The 27,525-nt window shown below is 39.9% G+C and overlaps 2 protein-coding genes across 3 annotated transcripts in view; both read right to left on the bottom strand.

The window, feature by feature from the left end:
* The window catches only part of gng12a (guanine nucleotide binding protein (G protein), gamma 12a), a 30,457-nt gene extending 24,099 nt beyond the window's left edge, over nt 1-6,358 (bottom strand). Inside the window, exon 1 of the mRNA XM_059345176.1 lies at nt 6,040-6,358. The gene's annotated coding sequence lies outside the window, so the exon portion shown is untranslated. The remainder of the gene's footprint in view (nt 1-6,039) is intronic.
* A 1,008-nt stretch (nt 6,359-7,366) lies between these two features.
* wls (Wnt ligand secretion mediator) lies at nt 7,367-26,542 on the bottom strand. 2 transcript variants are annotated; one of them, XM_059344088.1, is made up of 12 exons: nt 26,253-26,542; nt 21,336-21,608; nt 16,201-16,325; nt 15,536-15,697; nt 15,255-15,391; nt 12,699-12,867; nt 12,072-12,169; nt 11,813-11,876; nt 11,065-11,208; nt 10,888-10,971; nt 10,420-10,573; nt 7,367-8,959 (listed from the first exon to the last, which is right to left on the bottom strand). In XM_059344088.1, exons 1-12 carry the CDS (start codon nt 26,356-26,358, stop codon nt 8,850-8,852), a joined length of 1,626 nt encoding a protein of 541 aa, XP_059200071.1. In that variant the 5' UTR covers nt 26,359-26,542; the 3' UTR covers nt 7,367-8,849. The 2 variants fall into 2 exon arrangements, with proteins under 2 accessions (XP_059200071.1, XP_059200070.1); XM_059344087.1 differs by having other exon boundaries at nt 7,368-8,959; nt 10,405-10,573; nt 26,253-26,541.
* Between the last annotated feature and the right edge of the window lie 983 nt (nt 26,543-27,525).

The raw sequence follows: 27,525 nt of genomic DNA, 5'->3' as shown, positions 1-27,525 counted from the left end.
TACAATGTATAAAAAATAAAGGGATTTTAATCTAAAACAATTCAAAGGAAAATTACCTGCTGAAACTATTAAAACAGAAGCCAGACTCAAGATGGCGTTGTTGCTCATTCTCACCATAATCTGTTGTTTCAGTAAGATAGATGCGTTTAAAGATGCATAGAACTCTCTAATACAACCAAAAGACCTCCAAAAGCACGTTTTCCTTCACAGAGGCATTCTGGATTCAGTGTTAGTTCTTAACATGCTCTCACAGGCCCCCAGCGCTTGGTAGGCAACTGCAAGTCACAACATACTGCAGGATGTCATGAGTTATTGCTCAAACATCTTTTTTCCCCAAAAGTCAGTGAACGGAGCACAGCTGATATTGAAAAAAAATCTGCATTATTTTACCTCATTATAAACAAATTTTATATCCTAATTGTAACAACTGGCAGAATATAAATTGAAAAGCCTTCTAAGCATGTGAATAATAAAAAGGAGGTGGTGTCAGTCAGATAGACTGCTGTAACAATACGATTTGTTTAAAAATCAGTAACTCTCTCATTTAAAACATTGCCAAAAATAAAACATTTGGAATAACGGGATGCTGTTAAAAACATTAAATTCTGCCCTGCTCTGCACAACTGGGAAGCCCTGGTTTGATTTTGCAGTGACAAAGAGTCAAGTGACAAATATTCACTGAAAATCTGTCAGAAATGCATGCTGTTTACACAGAGCAGAGGGGAGGGGACGGGAGAGGTTGTAAGTAAAGCTTGTAAAAATGCAAATAGTTAAGTATGTATATGTGGAGAACTTTTTTTCCTTTATTCAGGACACTTGTGGGCACTTGGAAAAGTTTTGTATAACTAAATTCCATTTTATTCAAAAAATGTTTAAAGTAATTCAATTTTCAATTGACATTCACACTTTGTTATTCTGAACAAATGAAGCATTTTTGAGTTGTTCACACTTCTCGCCATGATTGTGCTCATTCCATAGAGGTGCAGGACTTATCTATTGCAGTGAAAAACAAGGCAACAGTGGGTTAAAATGTAAACAGAGCTCTAAAGGCTTGGGGTTCAGAGTGGGTAAAGTCATTAATCAAACACACAATGTTAAACATTAATTGATTCCAGCTTCTACAATGTGAGGATTTGCTGCTTTTCGCTCTTTCATAAATTAAAAGCAAATTGTTTGGCTGCTGGTTTCAACAAAAGAAGATAAAAAAGAAAATTTCAGATAATCAAAACAAAGAAGATAACATTGAGTTGATATATTGAGTTGATACATTGAGTCATAGTTGATAAAAAATTAAAAATAAAAAGTAAGTGGCTAGTGTTACTCTTTGCAGCTATTGCAACTGCAAAAGAGAGGGCTTGCATACGACAAATTTCAAGAATGTTGTAATCTTCAGAAACCTTAAACAAGTACTTCCAGAGTGGTCATTCATGTTATACAAGTGGCACTGAGAATAACAGGCACACTAGCTAATGTTAGACTCCATGGGAATAATGTAAATGCCTAATGCTACATCCAAATTATGATGGCTAGTGTTGTATCCTATCGAAAAAACTCAACCTTAGCAGGCTAATTAACGGTTCCAAGCTTGACATAACATCATAAGCCAATTAAAGTTACCATGTGGCTACTATGAAGGACTCTTACTTCAAGGTATGCAGGCCAGCTGACAAAAAATGACCTCAATTGTTTTTCCTGTGACTCAGTGACCCATTCACCACCCACGCCCAATAAAAACAGTCTCATCAAATGAGTCAAAAGCTGACATGTTTGCATGCCTGACAGTACACCGACTTGAAAATAAAGTCATTAAAATTGAATGACATGGACCCTTTAGGATGGGCTCAGTAGCTGTGAGGAGGAAGTTGCAGTAATGAAGCATACTAGGTGGAATACAGAGCTCCTCGTCTGGGTGGAGACGCCGGTTCTACCTTTCTGTTTGTCATCTGCCTCCTCCCCCCACACTGACAAACACCACTGTAGAGGCTCTACGAGGCTTCAGTGCAAAGGCAGAGGGGGAGCAGCCAGAGAGACATGAAAAACTGTCGACACTTTCAGAAATTGGGGTAAATTAGGTCTGTTACACTACCTTTGCTACCTCTCTGAGATGGTTGCCATGACAACACTTCCTGCTTGGCTTTACCAACATGTACATCTGAGTTTGATGGTGGCCTGATTAGTATGTGAGCAGTAACAATGCCTAATTTCCTGAAGCCAGCAGTAAAAAAATATCTATTTATCCTAGTCATTTGACTGTAACATATAGAGAAAATAGAACAAAAATAAAACAACATCTTGGAGAATGTTTCTGCTTTAGAGAAGGTATGCTAGGTCTATTTTAAAGCCAATAAAAAAGGATCCGGTAATGTCTGGTATTTCATGAAAGCAAGCAATTCTGCTGCCAAACCAACAGATGGGTGTGACTGTATATCCGCAATGTCACCACCACTCCTCTCAGTACATCTGCTCCTGGGTAGGGTGGAATTCAAGCAAACCACTGGAGGCTAGGCCTTGTGACTACCAACACACACAATGCAGAGCATGCACAGACACACACCACAAACACCAACTACACACCTCTGAACTACAGAGGTGTGTAGTTTACCGTCTGTTTCTGTCTAACCCTGCAAATTTAAGAGCTGATTAATTAAGGTGCTTAATCATCCAGGTGCAAAAACAGCCAAGATGGACTCCTTCATCAATGACTGAAGTCCAATTAAAACCAGAAGTGCTATAACAAACTGTTTTAATTCAATAGACTGCACCCGGACTTTTATTCATGTTAGCACATTTACACCTCACATCTTAAATTATCATTAACTGTCACTTACTTACTTGTGCTGTAATGGTTTTTTTAGGTCTGTATATTTCATATTTCCCATCTATCTATCTATATATATATATATATATATATATATATATATATATATATTTCTCTCTATATATATTTTTATTTCTGTTCTTGGTTAGAGTAACTGTGTGGAAACCTGATTCTGATTAAAGGGGACATATTGTTTTTAATGTCAGGTTCATTCTTGTAATTTGGGTTTGGATATTGGGTTTACATGAGCCTGACTGATAATGGATTTTTAGGGCTGATACTGATAATAAGGACTAAAAAAGACATATCAGATTATATTCTTGTATAAATGCATAAAGTAGTAGGACTCAGCCTTAGTGATATGACCTCTACCATTAGTAGTTTGATTTTGCTGTCACTTTCTGTTGGGTTTGTAATGTGTCTGTTCAAAACATGACTAAACTTGGTAATTGCCATTTTTGTTCTGGTTTATAGTTTTAACCATTAGTTTGGTGGCTATTACATTTCTTGACACCAGCTGTATTTTACTTTAAGCTCTTATCCACTTTGTTGAATGACATCATAGGGTTGCCGTCGCTGAGAGCAGCTTTTTGTGTCTCAGTCGAAGCACACTCTCTACAAATGATGTGATAACACAATTTCTACATTACCCAAGCATCTTTTCCATTATTGCTCTTTCTAGTTTTTATTCTATTTTGGCATATTGGACAATGCCAAAACCAATAAATCTGTGATAGGCCAATATTATCGATTAAATCAGTTAACTGATATTTTCATTATTTTATTATATCTGAAACGCTCCATTTTAGCTTCTGTCTCTTGAGAATACCCTCCCTAAAAAAACAGTTTCCTCTGATTCGTCAGTATTTCTACTTCCCCCACATCTTCGCTTTCAGCAGCTCTGCACCACCATTGCAGCCGGGGAATGACTCTCACAGCACTGTTACGCCACTTTCTACCTATATAAAGTATAGTTGTGACATCACAACAAAAGTCCTGACAGCTTGTTTAAAGGCACAGTTTCTGAATACTGGATGTGTGCATTTCTCCCTGGATAGTATTTCAGACAAGAGAGAGAAACGCATGTTGTGATTTCTCAGAGCACAAGGTCAGCCCAGACCGCTAAGATATTCAGTTTACTATCATATATAAAGAAAAGTGTCAAATCATCTCATTTGACAGGCTGGAAGCTGAAAATGTTTGGGGGTTTTTTTGCTCTAAAATTATTTACTGTGATTAATCAAAATAGTTGTTTATCAACTAATAATCAACACTAATATCAGTGTTTAAAAGAGTGTGTAGTCACCATATTACTGTGTCAAAAACAGTGGGTAGAAAAAGTGTGATGAGGTAGAAACATATACTTAAGAACATACACTTTTAGAAACACATACTTTAGTTCTGCGTGTTCACATGTTGAGAAAATATGTGAACCACTCGGCGCGTAAAGGAAGTAGTAAGTTCACTCAAAAGACACTGAAGGAAGCACGCACAGGCACGTACACACGCCAACTCCTACTTCAACAAACTGTGTAGAATGAAAGACCTGAGGGGAATCCACAGGCAGCTCTATGAGGAAACAGATCCTGGCTGACTGTGGTCCGCGTCTTCCTCCTGCACCAAACTGGCTGCTTGTCAAAAAGTCGCCTGCAGAGCTGCCGATCTAGTCGGGCAGCATTCTGTGTCAAAGGAGAAGCTTCCAGAGCAGCCTGTTAGCCGATAAGGTATTACAGCATTGGTTACGGCTGCGTGTGCCACTTCCCACATGATCCCAACAGATCATCCATTGTTCAACAAGTTAAACTCATATGGAGACAGAAGACGGAGATTAAATCCATCCTTCTCTCAAACTGTACAGGGAGTCCCCTAACCCTTTTTTAATCTAATCCTTGCATTAAGCAGGACATTGTTCCCATCTCGACCACCTAGCCCCCTCCTCCTGTTACTAATCAATTCACATGCATCACACGTCACTTTAAATCCTGCCAGCAATCCAGGCGACACACAGCTCCAAATGCAGCCACCAAAGCCGGAGGAAGAGAGAGTTTAAAAACGTGAGTCTTTCACGTCAAAGGTCACATTTTTGGCTCTATATTAAACACACATCTTATTATCTCAAGAATTTGCAATTTAATCTATTCAGATGAGGCAAGGAAATTCCTGAATTTGCCAATGCAGAGGGTCAGTGTTTGTTGTAAGAGATTGCACCAGACAGGCTCATGATCAGACTTGACAGCATTAGACATGGCCGCCGTTCATGGACGTCATCTTAATTTCTAATAAAACAACAACATATTCCTGCTTTTACCAGTGATACCAGCGTGTGTAGGCCATAGACGAACTACATGTGTCAAATATAAGTGACACAGATTTGGTTCATACATGTGTTCATATAAATCTCAGAGACTTCATAATAAAACTCAATGAGTATCACACCAAAACCAAACCCTTGTCATCACGCATGAAGGCAGGAAGTCTGTGATCCTCAGCTTCCAGTGTGTGGTGCGACCATGCTGATGGGCGTTGAGAGGAGGCTTTGATGGCAGTGAATAGGGTACTAATGAGTTGGCCTTATCAATGGCCGGTCTGTATTCTGTCCTCCTAATGGCCAGGGGGACATCAACAGAGCTGTTGATGCTCCATGTAAACATCTCAGCCACTTCCCTGTGTGGGGCCTCCACTTCAACCATCACACCGGGTTCATAATCTAATTGGTTCATGTTGGACTGCACCAGCACTGTTGCAAGCCATTTACCTATTGCATAATCGACTAATGTGAAGGAAGTGGCTGTTTTTTGTTTCTATTAAAGTGCCTTTTTTGTTCTGGAATAATCTATTTTTGCTTTCCAAAATAAGTCATTATGTGGCAAACACAGTAGGTGGGGCCTGTGGGGAATAATCAGGGCAGAAGGCCCAGACAGCACTGAGCTGAGTAAACCTTGAGCTCAAGCTATCACCTGTTGAATACTATATTCATGAAGCCTCAAAATTATGTGTGTGGTCACTGGAGTCACAGAAAAGGAAAATGAAACAATGTTAGGCATGAATTCGCTGTGGTGCCACCTAAGTGTTGCATAAACGGATGAGGGCTGTGAAAGCTGGCAGCAGTGACAGTCAATATGTCTCGTAGTGGAGCAGATTGAGACCAACTGTTGCTTCAGGTAAAAGCGCAATAATGTCCGCTGTGAATGTGGCAGTTTATCGACACATGGCAGTCTTACCTGGCCGGGGTAATGTACAGTCAGGTCTAGCCGTGTCTCCTTTCACTGAAGCCAAACTGTATCCGTCAACAGACTGGGAGGAGACCTTTCCCTCTGCTGTGTCGCTCACGGCGCAATGTCACAACTACACTAATGTGTTTACACCATAGACTGTGGACAACCAGCTCTACATGGACCTCACTGGCGACTTCAAAGCTGCCGATTCGCACCGCTTTCACTTTCCGCTGACGGTCGGTGTTAATATTTAATTTCGTTACTTTTTTTTCCTTCCCAGTACGACCAGTCTCCCCCCTCTCCTTTCCTTCTCCTCCGCCACTTGGACGTTTAGCGACGAGAACAGCCGAGTTGAGTCGAGAGGCGAGAGGCGGACCAAACGAAGCGCTGACGGAGTTTCACCAACGGCAAGCTAGTGACCAGTAACATTCCACTTCCGGAGAAGAATTTCAAAATAAAGCCTTCGTTGCGGTTGAAAAGACGAGTGCATTTTAGTTTGGCTGTTTATTCTTAATTTATTAACATTATTAACATTGATTGCTACGGAAGAGTACGGAAGAGGATTAGGGCCACACAGGAAAAAACATTTTTATTTATGACAAGACTTTAATAAATTTAAAAGTTTAAAGTCATTCTGTGGCTTTAAACTTATTTTAAAGTCAGAATTCTGAGAATAAAGTCAGAATTCTGACTTTAAACTCAGAATTCTGAGTTTGAAGTCAGAACAAATATTTTTTTCTTGTGTGGTCCTAATCCTCTTCTGTAGATCGCATATTGATAACATTTGAACGACCAACGTATTAATCCTTAGTATATTTTTTCTTCCTCTTACTATTTATGTTCAATGTATTTAGTTTGGCTTTTTATTTTTATTTTTATTTTTTGTATTATTAATTTATTAACATTGTCATTTTGGTAGTTCTGTTCTGTAAAACAAATTTCTTTTGTCTCTGTACTGTTAACTGTTTTATTCATCATTGAAAATTAATAAAAAAAGACCTTGGACTGAAAGAAAGAGGTTTAAAAGACTGTGCAAATTAAAATAAGCACTGGAGGAGTATTCATATTAGGGTCAACACAATAGTATCCAATTAATGGTGTGTCAAATGACTAATTGTAAAAGCTGAACTTCTTACGATTGGGTAGTTTCATTTTGAATAAAACATTAAACATTTTATTCACAAATTACATAAATTAGTCATAGGGGTCATTTGTTCATGGTGAGTAACATAAATGTATGATATATTCTGCATTAAATCCTCATGAGTCATGTATTATTTAAACATTACTTTATTTGTATTGCAGCGTTAAGGGTTGCTCTTTTTCTCTACAAACTGATAACACTAGTCTAAGATATTCAGAATAATTATGTATGCATTTTAATTAGCTGAAACATGGCAGGGAAAAAATATCCAAAATGATGCTAAGCTCCTGAAAAGATCACATTGAGATTTTGTTCACCAAATATCAGCAATAATACAGATATATTGTGAGCATATTCCATAGCTAAGGTAAAAGCTACATTTGCAGCTTCACTGTTTACTGCAGCAAAGTTTATTTTCCTCTGAAGTGTGTTAGAATAAAGCAGTCTCCCAAAGAGAAAATATTAGTAACTAAAAGTACATAAAAACTTCATTTACAGTATTAATGCTTTTCAACTTCTGATGAAGCACTAGAGATGCAAAAACAAGTCTAGTTTACCTCCCAAATCTCACTCATTTAGAGCAAGATTCTTAATTGAAATGTAAACGATAACTACTTCCTGTCTCACACTAGTTTTTTGTCTAACTTTACTGATGAGAAAAGTGAAAGCAGGTTGCTGTTCCGCTTTGAGCCATGCAGAGGCGCACTATCCCCATATGATTACATGTTCATATTCAGACATACAAGGCAAGTAACCAAACATATGTGCAAACAGTATGCCAATACACAAGGGTATTAGGTAAAAGTATTTTATTTAAATTAGCATAAAAAGCAAAAACAAACTAAGAAACATGTATAATAGGCTACAGTCAACTTCAAAAACATTGATAGAGCTTGATGCATATATTTTGTGAAGTTGAAAATAAGCACTTTATAAAAAATAGATATCTACATTGTAACATAATGAACATACAGTATGCATTTCCCAAAGTGGCTATGTGGTCTGTACATTTCCCCCTGTGATATAATAAAAAATTCAAAAAAAGATCTCCACCACTTGAGACTGACAGCAGTACTAAACATGATCTACTTTCTGTGGAAGAATATGCATTTGACAGGCTGTGACTGAGAGTAGGACAGCTAATTGAGCGGAAAATCAAACCAAATAGCTGTAACTGTATCCGATAAATCTTGCTGTCCATTTTTGTCAAAAGTCCCGGTCTTTACAATTTATATAGTCTAACCACACTACTTTTAAAACAGGAGTGTGACGAAATGCAACTTCTGACCACCAAGAAATGTTTCTCTTTACACTCTAATCTCTTTTTTTGGTGTCAAAAGTGTTGTGCAACATTTACAAACACAACACAGTTTACATAAAGTATGAAACATAAGAAAAAAATTCCACAGTGAAAAGAAAAGGACTGTTGATAATATTCAGCCTTTAGAGATACAATTGGGAACAGGGTGGCACGTAAAAGTCACACAGCTGAGGGTTTGCTTCCGGAGGAGGACAAGAACTGTGGGACTGGTAGGTTACATGCAAGCTGGATTGTTGATGGTGTTTTAGGGTCGGGATGTAAAGAGAAAAGCCAGTTTGATTACATATATAGGAGGGAGGGGGTTGTTGGAGCAGTAGGTAGTAGAGGGGAGTTTTAATTACAGTGTGATATCTACTCCTGGGCCTCTTTGCCAGTCATCTTGTAGATCTCAGTGGGGCCGTCAACGTGTGTGATGGTAGTCGTCAGCTGGATGTCTTCTCCGCTGTTTGCTCCGTTATCTCCTGCACACAAACATGACACATAATCAGCACCAAACTCACCAAAACCTTACCTTAATATAAAACATTCCAACAGCATTTCGTTTGTTTATTTGGGTTGTCGTGCACATTTCTTTCTTTTACCAGGGGCAATGATCTGTTGCATAATAATTGGTTTAGTTGAATTTTATCAATACAAATACTTTCAGCTTGTTCAAAACAGAAGTGAAACTCGAGAGCTGCCCCTCCCATGAGATTGGTTGACGCACTTCAGGGAAAGCTTCCAGAACTTCAAACTCTCTTTTTCTCTCCTCGCGTCACTGACGTCAGGAGATGGATGGATGGTTTTCATTACTTCCCTGCTCTCCACCCCGCCCCCACCGCTCCCTCACTGTTCCCTTCCACTGTCTGGAAGGAAGCCTGGTGTCCATTAGAATCACCCTCTCGGGCCAAAGAGACCCTTCTTTCCCCTGGGAATCTGGGTCCTTCTGAATCACCAACCCCCCCTTTCCCTCTTCCAAAAACAAACTCTGGATGAATAGGCAGCTTTACAGCAGAGGACACACACTTCTTCCCCATCAGAATGAAGTGAGCTAGTAGGATGCAAATAAAATAAATCAATGACTTTAGCACAATGACGAGATAACATGTTCAGGGTTTCTTCACATTTCACTAATTATTTGTTAGTTTGCATTTCTTCTTCTTTTTGCAAGTATGGCACTAGAGTATGCTGCTGCTTTGTACATTTTCCAACCGCAGAACTTTAAGTGAAAAAGAATCAACAGGGTTAATCTGGACTAAATTTGAGTGCCAACAGAATTCTCTAATCAACTGATATATTCAAACAATGAAAGAACATTTTCCCTTAAGACAAGTTCATGCAAATGTGAAGTAGTTGTGAAAAGAAAACCTGCTACGATGGCAGGAAAGTGTTAAAGTTCCCATGGACAGGTTGGCAGAACACGATTTTATTTTATATATTTAAGCTAGGGAGGGACTTATTGCAGATATTGATTGACATTAGCTAAAAGCGCTGACTGTTCCATTGTTTTTGGACTGAAGCCCTACATATTCGAGGCGATTCTGAAGCCAGCAGTGCTGCTGGTGAAGCAGCGTTGCAGGCTCATCCCTGAGACTGAGCTGATACATCCTAATGGTAGGCTTGTGTCTGTATTATTATCCAGTTATTGGATGCAAAGTTGGTATACGCCCCAGGGTGCAGGATGAGTCACCAATATTTATTGTATTGTTTTCCAGGAAATTATAAACTCTAAAATACCACTAAGAATACCTACAAAATTACTGTTTTGTCATTGTTAGGCCAGATACTGGAGTTTAAACAAAACTTTAACATCTATTTAATTTAAGGGGAACTTCAAGTTTAACTGTGTAAGTGTAACTTTAAAAGGCCTTTACAATTGGCTCTCCATGTTATTTCTTGGCAAAAGTTAGTAAAAATATGTAGTTACCAGTAATGCACTGACCACTTGACTGCTCGTCTCCATAGCGTTTGTGAGACGGTGCGTAGAGGAACATGATGGCGAAGACGTACAGGTTCCACATGCCGTAGATGCCGGTGAAGAAGGCGCTGTTCACCTGCACCGTGTGCTCTCCCCAATGCCAGTGGCCCTCATTCACCTGAGGACAAAAACAATTTTTTTGTTACAGTTTTTAGGGCAGAACATATGTGTGCTGTATTTCTTTCTCTTCATCTCAGTCTTCCTGTCCTGTTCACCTCCGTCATATTGTTTGTGTGTTTTTTATACGTTTTTGACGGGTTGGCGGAAAATTTCGATGTACTACCCTGTGCAATGACAATAATGGCTTTCTGATTTTGCGACAGTAGTAAAACAACTTTTATGGTAAAGTTATATAAAAGTGTCACCAACTATCCCATAACTAGTTCTAACTGTGGATGGCACTATGACTGACTTTAATATTATGGCACTCACCTGACTGATGATGAAGAAGATGACAGTCATGGCAGCACAGGTCAGAGTGACCAGCATGAGGAATTTGAACCTGAAAATTAGACCCTAAAGGGCAACAAAGGTGATGAGTTAGAAACAAAAAGTTATTTATTTATTCTAAATTGGGGAGAATTCATTATTAGACAAACAAAAACACACCTCATAGTGCAGCCGTCTGGCCTTGGTCATGGCGGGCAGGGACGTCCTCTTACCGCTAATGTTGCGGAAGACTTGAAAAACCATGAAGCAGAGGAAGAGGAAGTAGAGACAGGCACAGATCCCTGCAACAATTATGAATGCCATCTGTGGCAACACCAGTCAAGGAAATAACCAAATTACACACTCCTTAGAGAGCAGCGGTGCATACTGCAGATATAGAAAAGATCTTTTTATTTAAATCGTTTGTTCACAAAGCAAGTAGAGTTTGTGTACTGGAATAGGCTTATATGCTCCACCAAACCACTGTTTCATTAAACTACTGGAAGTCAGTAAGCAGCTTTTTCCTTTTGAAGAAACTCAAAAGAAAAAGCAGAGTGTTTAGCAGCTGTTTTTGAGGAGCTCTGCAAATTAATCTTGCATTGCTCAGCAAAGCAAACAAACAGGTACACTACACACACATACCACATCATAAGACCCTGGGCAATGATTTCACATATGGCCTTTCCTGAATTATTTCTCATGCCATTAGTCTAGAGAACGGTTTCCAGTTCATGCTAAAGCCAACTAGAAAGTCTTCTCACAGTATTGGTAAAGAGATACATTTGTTCCAGCAAGAAGAGACTGATGTGAAAAACATGATTTGGCCATTTACACTCTTAAGGATGTTTATTAGAGTCACAGCTGTCAGACAAGCTGTTTGCAGGAGAGTGCTCTTTTTATGACACTGTTGTCAGTTTTAAAAGGATACAGCAAGCTCAGTTCCTACATCAGAAGCCCAGATGCTGTAGAAAGGATTTGTCAGCTGGACCCCTCTGGTGGCCAAAACAAAAAACACATTTATGGGTTACCTCCTCTGAGTTTGTCAAAACATTTCCTTCCAAATAAAACAATATACACAGCACAAAAATATGAAGCACAAAAATAGAAATAAAAAAGAGAATTTCATGAGACTCAAAATGTGTTGCATCCTGATCTTCTAAACGGTGAATAAAAACTATTAGTCTCACCTCTCACACATGTCAAAGATAAAAAGGCAGAAGGAGCCAAAGACGATGGGTCCGACCTGCTTCCAGTAGACTGAGAAACGGTTCCTCTCCGTCTGATCCTGAGAGAAAAGCACAGAACAGATTTAAGTTTGTTTAAGTTTCTATATTTGAGATTTTAGACATTAATATAACCACAAATAAATATTTGCTAAGAGAAGATAGAGCAGTGTAGCCTGTGAACCAGATGAATCTGCAGAGCCATTTTTTCCTGCCTGGGAGAAAAGCTAAGCACTGAGCAAATTTGCATGTGCCGCTCAGTTCTACGTCACATTTCGTGGCTCATTTGATAACCGCTTGAAAATCGAAATTGAATTGAGAGGTTCCGACCCGGATTAAGGAAAGAAAAAAAATGCACAGACTGCAGAGCAAGCACACGGACCCTTGTTGTCAACTGAAACATGGTTTCTATTTTTCTGTTCTTTTTTATTCACACCATTAACTTGTCCTCAAATGGCTAGTATTGGAACTCAATCCCCCGTAGCAACAAATGATCACAGTTAGCAAGCAAGCTACTGTCAGTATGAAAGTTTAATATTGCTAGGGGCGTCCCGGTGTCATTTAAAAAAAAAATAGTGCCGTGTACAGTACCATGAGGTGCTCCCCGCAGAAGATGATCCAGAAGGACAGCAGCATGGAATAGAAGATGCCCTGTCTTATGTCTCCGAAAAGCAGCATCCAGGTCCAATTGAAGCCAATAGAAAACCACTCCACTGGGATGTTGATGAATGTCATGGAGATACCCAGAGCGAGGATTACCCTGAGGGAGCAAAAAACTGTTAAAACCTACATTTTTTCTCTCCACTACTGGCAGAGGAGGGGAGTAGGATTGTACTATTATCGATTAATTTGTGCCATCATGAATGCCATATATTGAATATATATTGAATATACTTTTAACAAATTAATCATTACAAGCATCTATATTTTAGATACATATCAATAGCAGTACTATTCCTGTAGCATGAGCAGCCATGCTGGTGTGATTAAGAAAGAAATGGATTAGACTAAGCTAAAAACCCTGAGGGAACGGTTCTTTGTTAAACACAACATTTTTTTTGTTGCAGTGTTGGATTAAAATTAGGGCAACTTTAATTGACGGTCTAAACTCCTGAATCTGGGCTACATCTTTAACACGGACACAATCACTGTTTCAGAGCAAGGCTACATCTGCGTCTGCTGAAGGAGGCTCATTAGATCTTGGGACATTATTGATTAGATTATCTATTCAGCTACAAGCACAGTGTCCCCACTGACCTATCCAATTCCACATAATTTACTAGCTTTCCAAATAGCCTCATTATTACAGCCAACCTCCCTCAACCTTGAAATCCAGATATTGAGCAAGAAAGAAGTGAATGAATGGAGCACGCTTGGCCGGCAGAGAGACAAAATTGAGCTCGTCTGCCGAGTGTCTGCAGCAGGTCCCTGCATGCCGCCAGTAGATGAAAGGATGATTGTAAATAGATAGTTACAAGGGCAAAACAGTAACTGTGTGTGTGTGTGTGTGTGTGTGTGTGTGTGTGAGTGTGAGTGAGAGTCGGGTAAGCAGCAGAAATAGGTGATCTGAAAACATGTGGGTACAAAAGTTTTTGGAAACGCTGTGGGTAACAGAAGTCATGTAACACAGGTTCTGAGCCGTTCCACTGCAGACAGCTCGTCAGCGATGTTCTACAGAGCAAACCGAGTGAAACCACATTTGACTGGTATGCAGGGAATGTGTCCTGAGCACCACCAACACAGACTGCAGAGCAGGGGCTGCTTTCCATCTGTGTGAATGTGTTTAAGAATTAGACATAGGGCTTGGTAAAAAAATCTGTAAATTGAATATGGTAGATGTCCTAAATACACACAATATTTTGACATGCGATAGCAGGAAGGGAACAGGTGTAACTAATAACATTAGTTATGTCCGTGTTCCTTTTGGGTGAGCCACTTCCTGTGGTCTGCTGTTGTGCATGCTAACTCACTAACATGTTGAACTGAAAAGAGCTGGTTAATGGTATTAATCGCATCTGTGTTTTTCCAAGCACCAAAGGTCTGACACAAAAAGAAGATAGATATTTAAGTAAGAACAGAGTTTCCCCATCCTAGACCATTTTCCACATTGAGGAAGTTTAGAGGAAAGTCTGAGGTGTACTGTTCTGACACCTCTGGGGACTAGCACGACAGTACAGCTTTTACAGCATGAAAAAATCATCTACCGTCCACAAATAGGGTACGAGTCGCACTTCCTGAGAGCCTGCTGGTCATTTGGGAATAAGAGCCTTGAGCCGGAAAATACAGAGGGAAGGAGAGAGACATTGACTGTGTGTGTGTCTCAGCGAGCTGGTGCGAATGTCCTGAATGTGTGTATGCAGCATGTGTCGGCTGAGTGCTAGCTTGCAGATTTTGTAACGTGTTTCACGCTTCGCCAGGCACTTCCTGTGGCGCGGAACGCTCCCTCTTACTGATCTGTCTTCCCAGCACAGCAGGGTGTTAGACAAACACTGGGCTCTGAGCATAGCTTCAACTTTCTACAGCATGGCATTCAAACCATCTGCTTCAGGCAGAACTACCTGCATTTGCTGCTCCAAACTTCATGGAGCTTGATTAAGGAATGAACACATATCTGATGCCTAATATTTATTTCCTTATAGGTTTTCAGATAAAAACCGGCAAGAGAAAGATCTTCATTTGTTGGGAAATCAGAAACCAAGTGGCCAATGTCCTGATTTTGACAGATTTGTTTGATTACACCACCTTAGTTACAGTTTAACATGCATTTACAATACAGAGTGACCTGCTGATGGTCCTAGATAAGATTCCTCCTCAGTCGCTTGATGAACACCTTCTGATTTCAGTGACCTTCATTTCCAGTTAGCATGCCCTACTTGTACATTTCATCCATAGTTAATCTTTCCCTTTACCTAGTAGACACACTGAAGCAGAGCCTCTGTATAATGAAACCATTAGTGTAGTTACTGGCTGTGTTTCTTCAAACAAGCATCATTCAACATAAATATAAAGCTGGAGTTCATATTTGCAGGCCTAACAAATCTTGAAATGATAGTTTCAGCTGGAATTATAATGCCAAAAAACAATTGTCCAATAACAACAAATATGATGTTAACAATATAATGAACACCACTGAGGGAGCTGCCTTACTTCTCCAGCAGGACAGGAGGTCTGCTCATGAGGGTGATCCGTCTCCAGTACCAGATCATGATGATGAGGATGCTGGGTGTGAGGAACGTCTTCATGGCAAACCACACTTTAGTGAAGCCTCCATTCTGGTGGATGCTCTTGGAGGAGAAAGAATAAGTAGATGTAATTTTAGTGGCCAACAAAGGCTAACACCATATGACACAATGGCCAAATTATGGGTCATCATTAAGCTGTGTATTAGAAAATATCTTAATACAGGTCGCAAGCAAATTCCAACTTACAGTAAGACGAATGTCTTTTATTTCTCCGATCCCCACATTGATCTTCTTCCGCTCGTTGACAGGCAGGCGGATGTTAAGAAGGTAGTACTTGTGGGCCACACTGCCAACCTCCATGAAAGGCAACAGGTCACACTCATAGTAACGTCCCTCGTTCTCTATGGTCTAGAAAACACAGCAGTACACCATATCTGGTTTTAAACACATACAGTTAAAGATAACAGATACTTTACTGTAAAATTGTCTCAGTCTGTGAGTTGAGATGTAGACCAATATCAGCTGGAGGAACAGGTTAAAGTGTCCAATGTGACCTCATGCTAGATTGTTTAAAGTTTCCATAGATATCGGGTTTATTAGGCAAAATCAATGTTATAATAAGCAGTACCAATAGTGAGAAATATTACTAAATTATAGTACTTGAGGGTCAAAAAAATTTTGTAATGTCATGAAATTGCAACAAAAAGACAGAGTTACTAAAACTTTATAAAAAATAAAAAACAAAAAAGGTCTTACTTGGATTTGAAAGCTTATGAATATTTAATTTATCATCTGCAACAGAATATATGGAACAACCAACACATGTATAGGTAACATTACAATACATGTGTGGAATAAGGGTTTCTTGGTAGTCTAAAGATGCATCATGGTGTAGAGTGTTATTTCCACACCTTGGTAGTAGTGAAGTTGCAGCTGAGCTTCCTTTGTTCAAAGGAGTGAGCCATCTCTGTCCACTCACTGACTGTGTCGTCTCTGTAGGCCAGGCCCACGTCAATGGTGGCCATAGCTCCGTCCTCTGGAAAGAATTACCACAACACCAATTCACTTTCAGATCAGTGCAAACATTGAGAAGGCATTTCATTGTTAGGACATTTGAGTATACAAGCGTGTCAATAAACATATGCAAGCCCTGTGTAATTGTGCTTTGATTTGGAGAAGAAATTTGATTCTTCTGAAATGGAAAATGCACTGAATAATGCCCCAAATACAGCCAATAATCAATACACCTTTTCAGCAAGCAAAAAGCAGTATTTTTTATCTTTCTCGTCCACTTCCTGCCATTAATTTAAATCTGGGTAGAGTAAATATAAATTTGCCCCTATTGAAGTTTTATTTCTCCCTTGTTCGACAAGTGACAATTCTCTCTGATCGATCAGTGGTCTGCAGTGATTTAACTCCAACTTCTAGTATTGGATCAGCTCCCATGGAGCCTCGAACGAGGGGGCACTTACCGGGTATCATCGGAAATTTTGGCTAATGGGGGGGGGGGGGGGGGGGGAGAATAGTTCTAAAAGAGTTGAGTGGAGCTGTGCAAGTACGGCATGCAGGGGAAATAAGGCACAAGACATTAATGTTCAACTGTATTTGGGTCTTTTATAGCTCCTCCTTGCATAACCCTGCTGGCTGTAATTAACTCAGTGATGGGGTAAAATGAAGTCCTGATGACAGACAGCCACGGCCTTTTCACTATGAGACCAGCAAAGTGACGACACTGCTCGCACCGACATGGAGACATTCCCCACTGTGGTCTGAAAAAGTTACTCTTTATTACCATGTACCATAACAGTGTTTCATGTGTGAATACCACTCCAAATTGGTACAGTAAAATAGTTGAGGGTGGGCATTTTTATTTATTTAATGAGAAGCTTCATGGCTGTACTTCCAACTGATGTGATGTTCATTTAAGAAGGGTGCGTTTTCAGCGTGGTTTGGATTGGTATATTAAATACAAATGTTTGAACAAGGTTAAATCTTTTCAGAGTTAATATGTGGTCCTGCCACCTGGAATTAGTCTGAATCAGAGAGATGAACAGGATTATTTCTCAGCATGTAAACATACTCAGTGATTCAGTCTGCTCTCCATGGTGGCCCAAATCTAGGTTACTTCCTATTTGACAATAACTTCAACAAGACCTTGAGCTGGCCTCCAACAGCCCAGCCCAGTAAATCTAGCAAAAACATCCAAAGCCAAGCTATTAAAACTGCATCTTTAGATCACATTACAAAGCCAAGTGTTCTCTCCTCCAGCCCTCCAGAGTGCCTCTTGTGCCGTTATGAAACAAGCTGGAATGAAGAGAAAGAAACTCAGTGGCCTGTGCTGTGAGAAAAAAAAAGTAGAGGAAGGGGGAGAGGGAACCAGATGAGAACTGGCAGCCGACTGTCTCTGCAATGCCCTCCACTCTGCCATTGGTCGAGACAGGCGCCCTCGAATGTCAGCTCGCTTCATGCAAACATTCCACTCCAGTCCAGCGGCCATTGCCACGGAAACTAAGCCTCCTCAACAGCTGTGTTATTGCTGGACCCTGGCCAAGGGGTGCTTGGTGCCGGGTGGAGTGGGGCAGGTGGGTGGAGTGGTTAATAAGGGCGAACCTCTTCTCCGCAGCACACATTGTTACACAGATAAGGTAGTCAAGGAAGAGATGGCCTTGTGTTCATTTGTCATACAATTGTAGAACAGAATCCGCCTAGCAGCACAGAGAGTTCTGGTCAGGATTCAGACAAGATGAGCCTACAGCATTCAGTTAATAATGGAAGACCTCGCTCTGTTGGGGTTCATTAGCATTTTATTTAATCTGAACCCAGCATCTACTCAGTTTAGGGATTTGGAATCCTATTAAATGTGTATTGGCTTTGCTATCAACAAATTTCATAAGTAAAAGCTTTACATGCTATAATGATTTTTTTAAAATACCCTCCATACACGTTTTAAAGTAAAAAATACTGTTCTATGATTAACATTTTCATTACCATGGTTTACCGACATAAAATGTTTGTTTTTTTAAAATGTCTGAAATTGAAAGAATAATCTCGCTATCTTCTGAGGCCTCAGTGTTTGAGGAAAGCAAAAAAGGTACAAGTTTCACAAAATTAGATGGCACACGTTACCAGATACCTTAATTGCATTAAGCTATTTGCCTTTGAACTATATTCTTACTAAACAACAGCGTAAAGGCTTTGTTATGCTTGAAACAAAGTAGTTTGTAAGTTTACTTTTTATCTCCTGAGACGAGGTGTGGTAGAAAGGAGAGACTGCTAAAATGTACAAAGATGAAAGGGTTCAAAAGAATAGAAGACTCCACTCACTCTACATCCACTTGTTCTTACAGGACCTCGTGTAGCGCTCAAAAATCAAAACGAGTCTGTAGCATCTGGCGGAAAGACCTGTCTGTGGTCCAGGCTGATTCACTGACTCCTCTGTCTGGCAGCCAGGCAGTAAACAACTTGCAGCTCACTAACACATTTCCACTGAGGCCAAGAATGTGAGCAAGCAAATGATGCTGATGACTAGGTCCCAATTGCAACATGACTGTTTAGACAAGCCAGACCAGAAAGGCTGGATCACATCAAAGTACACCACAAACATATTGTTCTCTACAATTAAGTCTACTACCTCTCTGTTAATTACAGCATGGATGTATCAAGGTTTACAGACATTTGTCAGTGTGGATAACGACTCTGTGCGATGTGCATCAGATGTTGCCATAGAGCTCAAGCTGACATTAACATGCATAGCTATGCATTCTAAGCCATGAAGCGAAAGATGTGATTAAGAGTCAAAACTTCTTTCCCAGGCTCTCACTCTCCAGGTGATCCAGTCACTGCGACTCTCTCATCGACATCTCTAATCCCTGGCTTCTTTCAGGATCCCAAGCACCCTACCAGGATACCAAACCCTGTCTTCTTCCAGATACTAGTTATCTCCCCCCTCCCTTCCCCCTTTTCCTCTCATGTAAGCACTGAGCTGATGTTATATGTCTGTCTTAACCTTTGATACTCACTGGTAGGTTTCCCTTATGATAACAGACACTAAATTTTTGACAGAACTTGGCCCAAAATGAGACGACATTGATTAAAAGTAGTGCAACAGCAGTCTGTTCAAAACGGGCCTGGTCGGTTTTGCTGCTTTCTCAAGAATCACTCATCCAAACAACTTTACATTCTACACCCTTCCTTGAGTTGGGAGCAATGCACCTGCCATAACATAGTTGGGTCCCCTTGCAATGCTAGAATATTAGGGGTGTGACGAGATCTCTTGCCATGAGATCTCGTAAGATTAAACTCGACGATATTTCTCATTGCATTAAAAATCTGTCTCACGAGATTTGTGAGCTATCCAAACTTCTATTTGTGACCTGTGGGGGCAGTAAAAAGAAAAGAAGAGGAGGAGGAGGGAAGTAGCAAGCAGCCAGAATGGCGTCGCAGGGGCTCATTAAAAAAAGTAAGAACGAATCGAAGCGCCACAGTCCTCCTGTCGCAGTCTCTCCCAGCTGTAGAGCCGGAGTCGGCAATTTGCTAATAGGCTAACAGTTAGCTCTTTAGCAGTACAGTGTGTATGTGCTGCTGCTGCAGGAGGTGTTCACTTAGGGATCTCTGTTTGTTTACAACAAGCACTGGACACGATGTGCACAGTTAGCAATGCCGGTAAAGATCTCTACGTTTAAGATCAGCGGAGATGTTGTTCATAATAATTTGCCATGCTGCTTTGTTTTGATCAGCTGCTGATGTTGTGCACAGTTAGCGGCGGCGGCCAGAGTTGCTTCTCCGGTGTTTAATCCATCGCTTATGTGATCACGGTCGAAACTGTCGCTAAGCCATTACGCGACGATCGAAAACCATACGTCACTGCCAGACTGTTTGAGTTTGCTACAGTCAAACATCTCCTGTTCATCTGTTCTTGAATGTACTATAGCAAGCAACCAAAAGCAGTTAATAGGGGCCCCTTCTAAATAAACTACTTAATGTGAACATAACACACTATTAATACACATGTCCCTTAGAGCTCAAGAATTTGCACTGGTCACTGCACTTTCTTGGGTCCTCAGACAATTTGATGAATAGTTCAAGAAAATCAAAGGACAGACATACATACAAACTCCTTCCATTAAAGATAGCATAGGCACTCTGGCTTTACCAATTACTGCAGAAATGTAAAAATATAGATATTATTCTGACTATTATATCAGGATAAAAAAAAGGATGAAAAAATGCATGCATGCATTCATAAATGTAATTTGTGAAATGCACTAAACTAGGATTATCTCATATTCAAAGTCTATAAGTCTTTTGGTTGTTGTGGGTCTCATGGCTGGATAATAAGACATTTCATTGCTCTGAGACAGCCAACAGGAAAAGGGTCCAGATTACCTGACAAGTCCATCTACAAAACCCCCAAGGGTCTAAAGAGAATAAACAGCAGGGCATCCATCATTGTTTGCTGCCTTTCAGCGTAAAAGAAATCCAATCTACTGAATAAGACATTTCTGTGAGTTCCTCAAACACCATGATAGACTGAAACACAACACAAGCCAAAATCCTACCGCAATGTCTTGCAGAGAAGGTAATATGAGAAACAGAATGAGTATTGCTTGTAAAGTTGGAACGACTCTGCACAATTTGTGCCGTGAGTGATTTGAAGTGACAATGGAAGTGAATATTTCAGAGGCTGGCTGGGTTTCATTGAGCCTCTGCAAATATGTGCCTTAAGATTGTGAAACTAAGACATAACAGACAGATAAAATATTGACCCAACAGGACAAAAACAGACTGAAAAATGCAGAACAAAATCTTGCAGGACACTGTCCATTACCTAAATTTAAAATACAACTAAAAAGTAATTATTATTATTTATTATCTACTAAATAGCTTTTTGGTTCCACAGATAACACAACCTGCTACAAGCATGTGCAGATTAAGTTAGACTTCCTTCTCTCCCCACATCTTGAAATCCATGTCCTGGGGGAGAAACATGAGCCGTGTTGTCCTCACCCTTTTTTTAAAAAACCTATATGAAAGCCTTGGTTCTCACCTATCTGGTTGTACATCTTAAATGCGATGTCAAACTGCAGGATGACCAGCATAAACTGGAACCAGGGGCTCATCTCCTTGTTGTGCAGAGGAATGTGGACAGCAAATACAATGTTGTTGGCCTCAATCTTCTTGGCCATGGCTTCATCAAAGGTCCGGATTCTGTCGCATTGGTTGGGACCCCAAGGCATGAACCATTTTGATTCCTGTCGGTGCTTGGTTGTGTCCACACACTTGGCGGCCAAGTAGTGTACCGGTGTGGTGGGGCTGGGAGCTGGTGAGACAAATACAAAGTAGGAGAGATGTAAAACACAATGTCATACTGAAATACTGCAGCAAAGTGTTTCAAGGTCCTGCCAAGCCAAATTTCCCCCTAAACTAATAAATCACACAAAAAGTTGGGAGTAAAAATCAATAAATAAAACTCGAGCACCCTGGATTAAACTGTGCATGGACTATATTAATATCTTAGCAACCATTAGGAGCAGTCAACAGTTTGGGATTGAGCCAAATCCTTTCCAAACACTTTGGCAATTACTTTTAACACTGTTTAGAAAATGCCTGGTAGCGAGGCTCCCTCTCTCTGAAGTGAAGGGGAGGGAAAATTCCCGAAAGCTCTCAGGCACCGATTACACTGTTTACGCATTGAGATTCATGAGCTTGACAAGACTGGTGTTTGTAGTCTCTACTCACAGGATTTTAGTAGTGCTTGGGAAAAGATCTATCATTATCATGCAGGGACAAAAACCTTTGGTCTCCTGTTGTAAAAGCTGGGGGTCTGATGTTGACCACATCCGGGTGGTTTGAAAGTCAAGGTGTGAGTAAGTAAAAAGCTAAACTCAGTTTTCTTTAAAATATCATGTAGCGAGGATGATGTCATAGGATCAGCATGTTCAGTGAGCTGAGATTGACTGTGGGCTGGGATTCCCCCTTATGTATCAGGTACAACAAACCACATAAGGGCAAGTCTTTTTTATTAAAAGGAAGTCACATATTGAACAAAACCCTTGCTGCCTTCAAAGAATATTTTAGCCACTTGAGGAACAGTTTACCCCAAAACCAGAAATATATATATATTCACTTACCTGTAGTTCTATTTATCAATCTAGATCGTTTTGGCACAAGCTGCTGAATGTTGTAGATATTGGCTGTAGATATCTAGATAGAGACTTCTTTGGACTTTGTTCAGGTTGGTCAAAGTGCTATTTTTGGATTTGGACTGAACTGTCGCTTTAACTGTCTGAATTATGTGGTGTAAACTAGGGGTGGGCGATATGGCCCTAAAAGAATATCACGATATTGCAGGCTATTTTTGCGATAACAATATTCTTGACTATTAGGAAATACTTAAAAAGATAGAGAAAATATGTTTGTTTTTTTAGTCTGTATAAATAATTAAAAATCTAAAATGTAGTTTGAAGTGCAAATCTCAACAGTTGCAAAATACAAAAAAAAATTACTCTTGAGTATGAGCAAATAATAAAAATAACCATTTAGGGGTTCTGGGGGCTTATTTTAAGGAAATTTAGTAAAGGAGAATAAAGGTTCTTGTATGTTTTATTTAAGGCATCTTATTTTGACAGTCTTCTTGTAAATTCTGTGGTGGATTCTCTTAACAAACTGTGCTCTTATTTTGAAAGCTGCATGGGTTTAGCGACAGGGAGTAAGTAGCTTTTTGTGATTAAAACAACTTTAACCACTACATCAAGAAGTAAGAACGTTGCCAATATCATGATGTGCATTTTTTTTAACCATAAAAAAAATATACCGATATTATTGTGAACAATACGATATGGCACCCCCCTAGTGTAAACGCCAATATTTACAACAGATGCAGAAAGATTTTGACATGACTGAATTTGATCCTTTTATCTTTGGCAGAGTAGCTTCTTCAAACATTAATTCCAAAGAACTGTGTATTGGAGACGATTCAAAGGAACTGCAACTATTTTGTAAAAATCAATCATTTTATAGTCCCTTATTTTCAAACTTAATTTGCTGCTTCAAGTGTAATATTATGTTAATATTGTATATGAATTAATTCTTTTGGGGTTTCGGACTGTTGGTAGGGAAATTGTGATCATAATTTCTTCCCTACACAATTAAAAATCGACAATATAATCACCAGATTAATTGATAATAATCCTCATTTGTAGCCCTAAAGCAAAGATATGGATAGTTTGAGTGCCTTTAGTTCAGCAAAGCAGGTAAAGCTACTTAATTAGGACATGGAAATATTTGGAACCAGCACAAGTTTTAGGAAGTATCTTCCCAAACCCTGTCACCTCAACATGGAAACAGACCAACCTGACCGATTCTCAGAAACTGGACAGAAGCTGTTACTGCAAGGGTTAAAGCAGCTAACAGGAACCTGTGAGTTCTCTCAAGATTCAGAACCACATCAAATAATCACCTGGTTTAAAGAAATCAAAACCTAACAATGTCCGAGTCTGGCTTTAGCAGATTTGTAAAAGGATCTGAGGGTGCCAAAAAATTAATTGAATGATGATTTATTTCAACAGGACAGTGACCCTAATCATTCAAGCAAAATAACTCTGAGATATCCTAATGAAAGTCTTATGTCTACCTGAATCTCAGTGGAATGACTTGCAGATGTTTCCAGTTTGTTTGGAGCAAATCTCCAAGAAAGAAGAGGAGAAACACTCCAGGCCTGAAGCTGTTTGTGACGTATCCAGGAAGACTTCATAAGCTGTAATTACTGTCGAGGGTGCTTGTGGGAAGTATACTGACTCATGATGGGGAACATGAAAGCCCAGAGTTTTCAGATTCAGGTCACGAAAAAGATTAGTGACATATCTAAGCAGACGCAAAGCTGTTATCACTGTCAAAGGTTCTTCCAGCAGGCACAAAGTCATGTGGAGTAATACTTTCAGATTGTGTGCTTCAGAACATCCTGATTTCTCAAATTGTGCTATCCATATCTGCAGGAAAACTGTAAAAGTTAGCACACACTAAAAGAAGGTATGAATCAGATTAGTTTGTGCCTGTTACTTATCTGAACATCTAACCATATCTATTCACTTGTAACAGAGAGCTGAAGGGTGGGCACCACAAACACACCCTTTGGCTAACAGACGCTCCATAAACTCAACCAAGGCTATCTTCAAGGATCCTTCCACTGTGTAAGTGTGTTAACAGCTCTGTAAAATAAAAATAAAAAGCACACATAGCAACAAAGACACACCAGACCGAATTAAACCCAGTTATCTGTCACCGCTTGGAGCTCAATTATCTAGTGACCCTGCGAGTCCAGCAGCACATTGGCTCCTCCAGTCTCCATCGCAGTGTGTCCAGAATAATGGGCGTCCCCTCAGCCTGCTGACCCCATGCCGTGTTGCCGGGTTTGTCGGGAAACAAGGGGAGAAAAACCCCTTTCTACTCAATTACCCCTGCCGCCCCCGGCCACCGAGCAAACACAAAGGAATCTGGCTTCATTAAAACCATCTCAGCCAGGAAAGAACCGAACAAGCTAATTTATCACCAGCTATGTAGTGAGTGAGACAGACTGCAGGGACATGGAGACAGGTTGACTGGTGTTCGGGGGCTGTTTTTCTAAATTCAGACCATCAGGAAAATAGGCATCTTTCACATGGAGCCAATTTTGCAAACGGTGTGTGTGTGTGTGTGTGTGGTGGGTGGATTTGAAGAAACTTGACAGCAACTCCAATACAGTCCTCAAGGCAAAGCGCAACTTTGACAGCTGTGTGCACTTGTGTTTTCTGTGTACCACTGTCTGTCTCAATGCAAATGAAACTAGCGGGGGAAGAGGAGGAAACATGAATGTTCTGCCTGCGAGGCGATAGGGATTTGGGGAGACTTCACACAGGAGGGGGGAGAGAGAGGAAGGAGTGAAAGAAAGGTAGAGATGCTGCCTGGGGCCCCACACAGCAGACAGACATTATATATGAGCGAGGTGGGGTGAGGAGGAGGAAAAAAGAAGGGGGAGGTATGAGGAGAGAAAGGGAGGGGGGAGCTGTCGAGTTTTGATCAAAGAAGTGGAAAAAAAACAAAAGGTTGGATGTATTTGAGAGCATTCCTAAACTAAAACTACGCAGAAAACTCCATTTGCACATCTTCATCTACAAGGCCATACTGGGTCTCCTCCCGCCTTCCTTATGTAAGTTCCTCTAAATGGATCACCTACCATGTTCCCAGAGTTCTCACTGAGTGGGGCAAAAAAGCTCATGGTCTTGGAATAATCTGCAAACTGTGTTACATTTTACAAACCTAGTATCCCTGGGAAAATTTAAAGCAATTTAAACGGTCCAGGTTACTGAAAAGTGCAATTATTTTACCTGAGCTGGATTCAGTACCTTTCTGTATGTAGGCTATAATGTGTGTATTGCCTATTTTTCTTTTTTTGCCGTTTTTACTTTGTTCCCATGTTTTGTCACTGTCATTTTAATCTTTAACTGGCAACCAATCTTGGCCAGGTGTCCCTCGAAAAAGAGATTGCAATCTCAAGGGACTTCCTGGTAAAATAAAGGTTAAATTAAAAAAAAATCCTGTGTAGAAAATACAGAAATTCGCCAATAAATATGGTAACCTGCGTTATTTTTAGCTGCAGACATGAAGCCAGCGGCTGAGGCATGCAGGCAGCAAACACCTTGATACAAAGCAGTGATTTAACTGAGGTGCTCTTCGGCAGCTTTAGTGTCAAAGTACCGCATTGTTAAAACACGACTCGGTCAAATACAGCTACAAGTTAGCGCCTACTGTCTTTTGTTTCTTGTAAAAAGCGTTGCTGGCATGAAGGCATGTAACGAACAGTTCAAACTTTGTGCTTCAACCGTTTACAGACGTTAACATTTAAATGTTCGCATGCACGCGCGCACAAAAGACAAACGTTAAGCTACACAAAAGAGAAAAGTAAGACAAAAAAAGAGGAAAAACTTACCAATTAAACCGCCGACCATGAAGGCAAACGCCTGAAACAAAAGCAGAATAACTCCCACTATCACCAACTTTTTGGTGCTCATATTCTCAATAATAGCCCCCGCCATTGCGAAGGGAAGGTTGGAGTGAAAATATCACACCGAGAAACAAACAAAAATGTGAAATGGAAAAGGGGACGGAAAACGTTGCATCCACGGCAAGTAGGAAGGCAAAGCTGGGCCCCCTCCGCCGCTCTCTGCTCCTGCCTTTCAACTTCGAAGGAGGAAAAAAAAACAGGAATCACATGACCGAATAGCACTCAGCTTTATCCCCGAACAGCCAACACCAGAGCGGGGAGAGATGTGTGGAGCGCCACCGCATTGCAATAGAGGCTGGTAATGCAGGTTACCGTGTCATTGAATGCCTGTAATAGCGCCCTTGTTGTGTGTTACAGCCTGTCCGGCTATTTACAGACAGGTTTTAGAGGTCCCGTCTCATGTTTAGTGCCCTCAATAACAATCAACACATTGTCCCTCAAATTTCTATGCTTGGTGTTAAGACATTTGATGTTTGTGGCTTTGGCTAAATAAGATACAGTCATGGAAAAAAATTTTAGACCACCCTTGTTATCTTCAGTTTAAATATAAAAAGTATTAATAATTTAAACAAAAATAAAATAAAAAGTTATGAACATTATATAGGCTACAATGTAGACAGAGTCAGCAGTTGGATATGGCAATTTAACAACAAAGTGTTACTTACATTCTCAGCAATAACAAAAAATAAAATAACTACAATACTAAAAAATAATAACTATAATAGCCACCACTAACAGTCATGGAAAAAATATTAGACCACTCTTGTTTTTTCACTATATTGTTCATTTTTAAAGCCTGGTACAACTAAAGGTGCATTTTTTTGGACAAATATCTGATATCTAGCCATTTTCCATGGTTTTGTTGATAATAACCAAAATCATTATCATGAAAACCATGGAAAATGTCTAGATATCAGCTCTTAAGTTAAACTCTTATGCTTATATTTGTCCAAAGACATTAAAATTAACAAGAAATTGGAGAAAAAGGTTTGTCTCATATTTTTTTAATGACTGTATATGGTATAGCCTGCACTCAGCTACTTTTTCGACTCTAAATTTATCCCAATATCAAAACTGAGTGTACAAATGTAATTGTAGATTTTGAACATGGTATATTTAAACATTTGTTTTATTTATATACATACCTGCAAAATAGCTAAAGTTATCACCAAGTTTACTAATTTACAGTGGTGGAAGA

The sequence above is a fragment of the Centropristis striata genome, chromosome 11 (genome assembly GCF_030273125.1).
Source record: "Centropristis striata isolate RG_2023a ecotype Rhode Island chromosome 11, C.striata_1.0, whole genome shotgun sequence".
NCBI lineage: Eukaryota > Metazoa > Chordata > Actinopteri > Perciformes > Serranidae > Centropristis > Centropristis striata.
The sequence above is the reverse complement of the archived record's forward strand: the minus strand, read 5'-3'. Positions and strand labels throughout refer to the sequence as shown.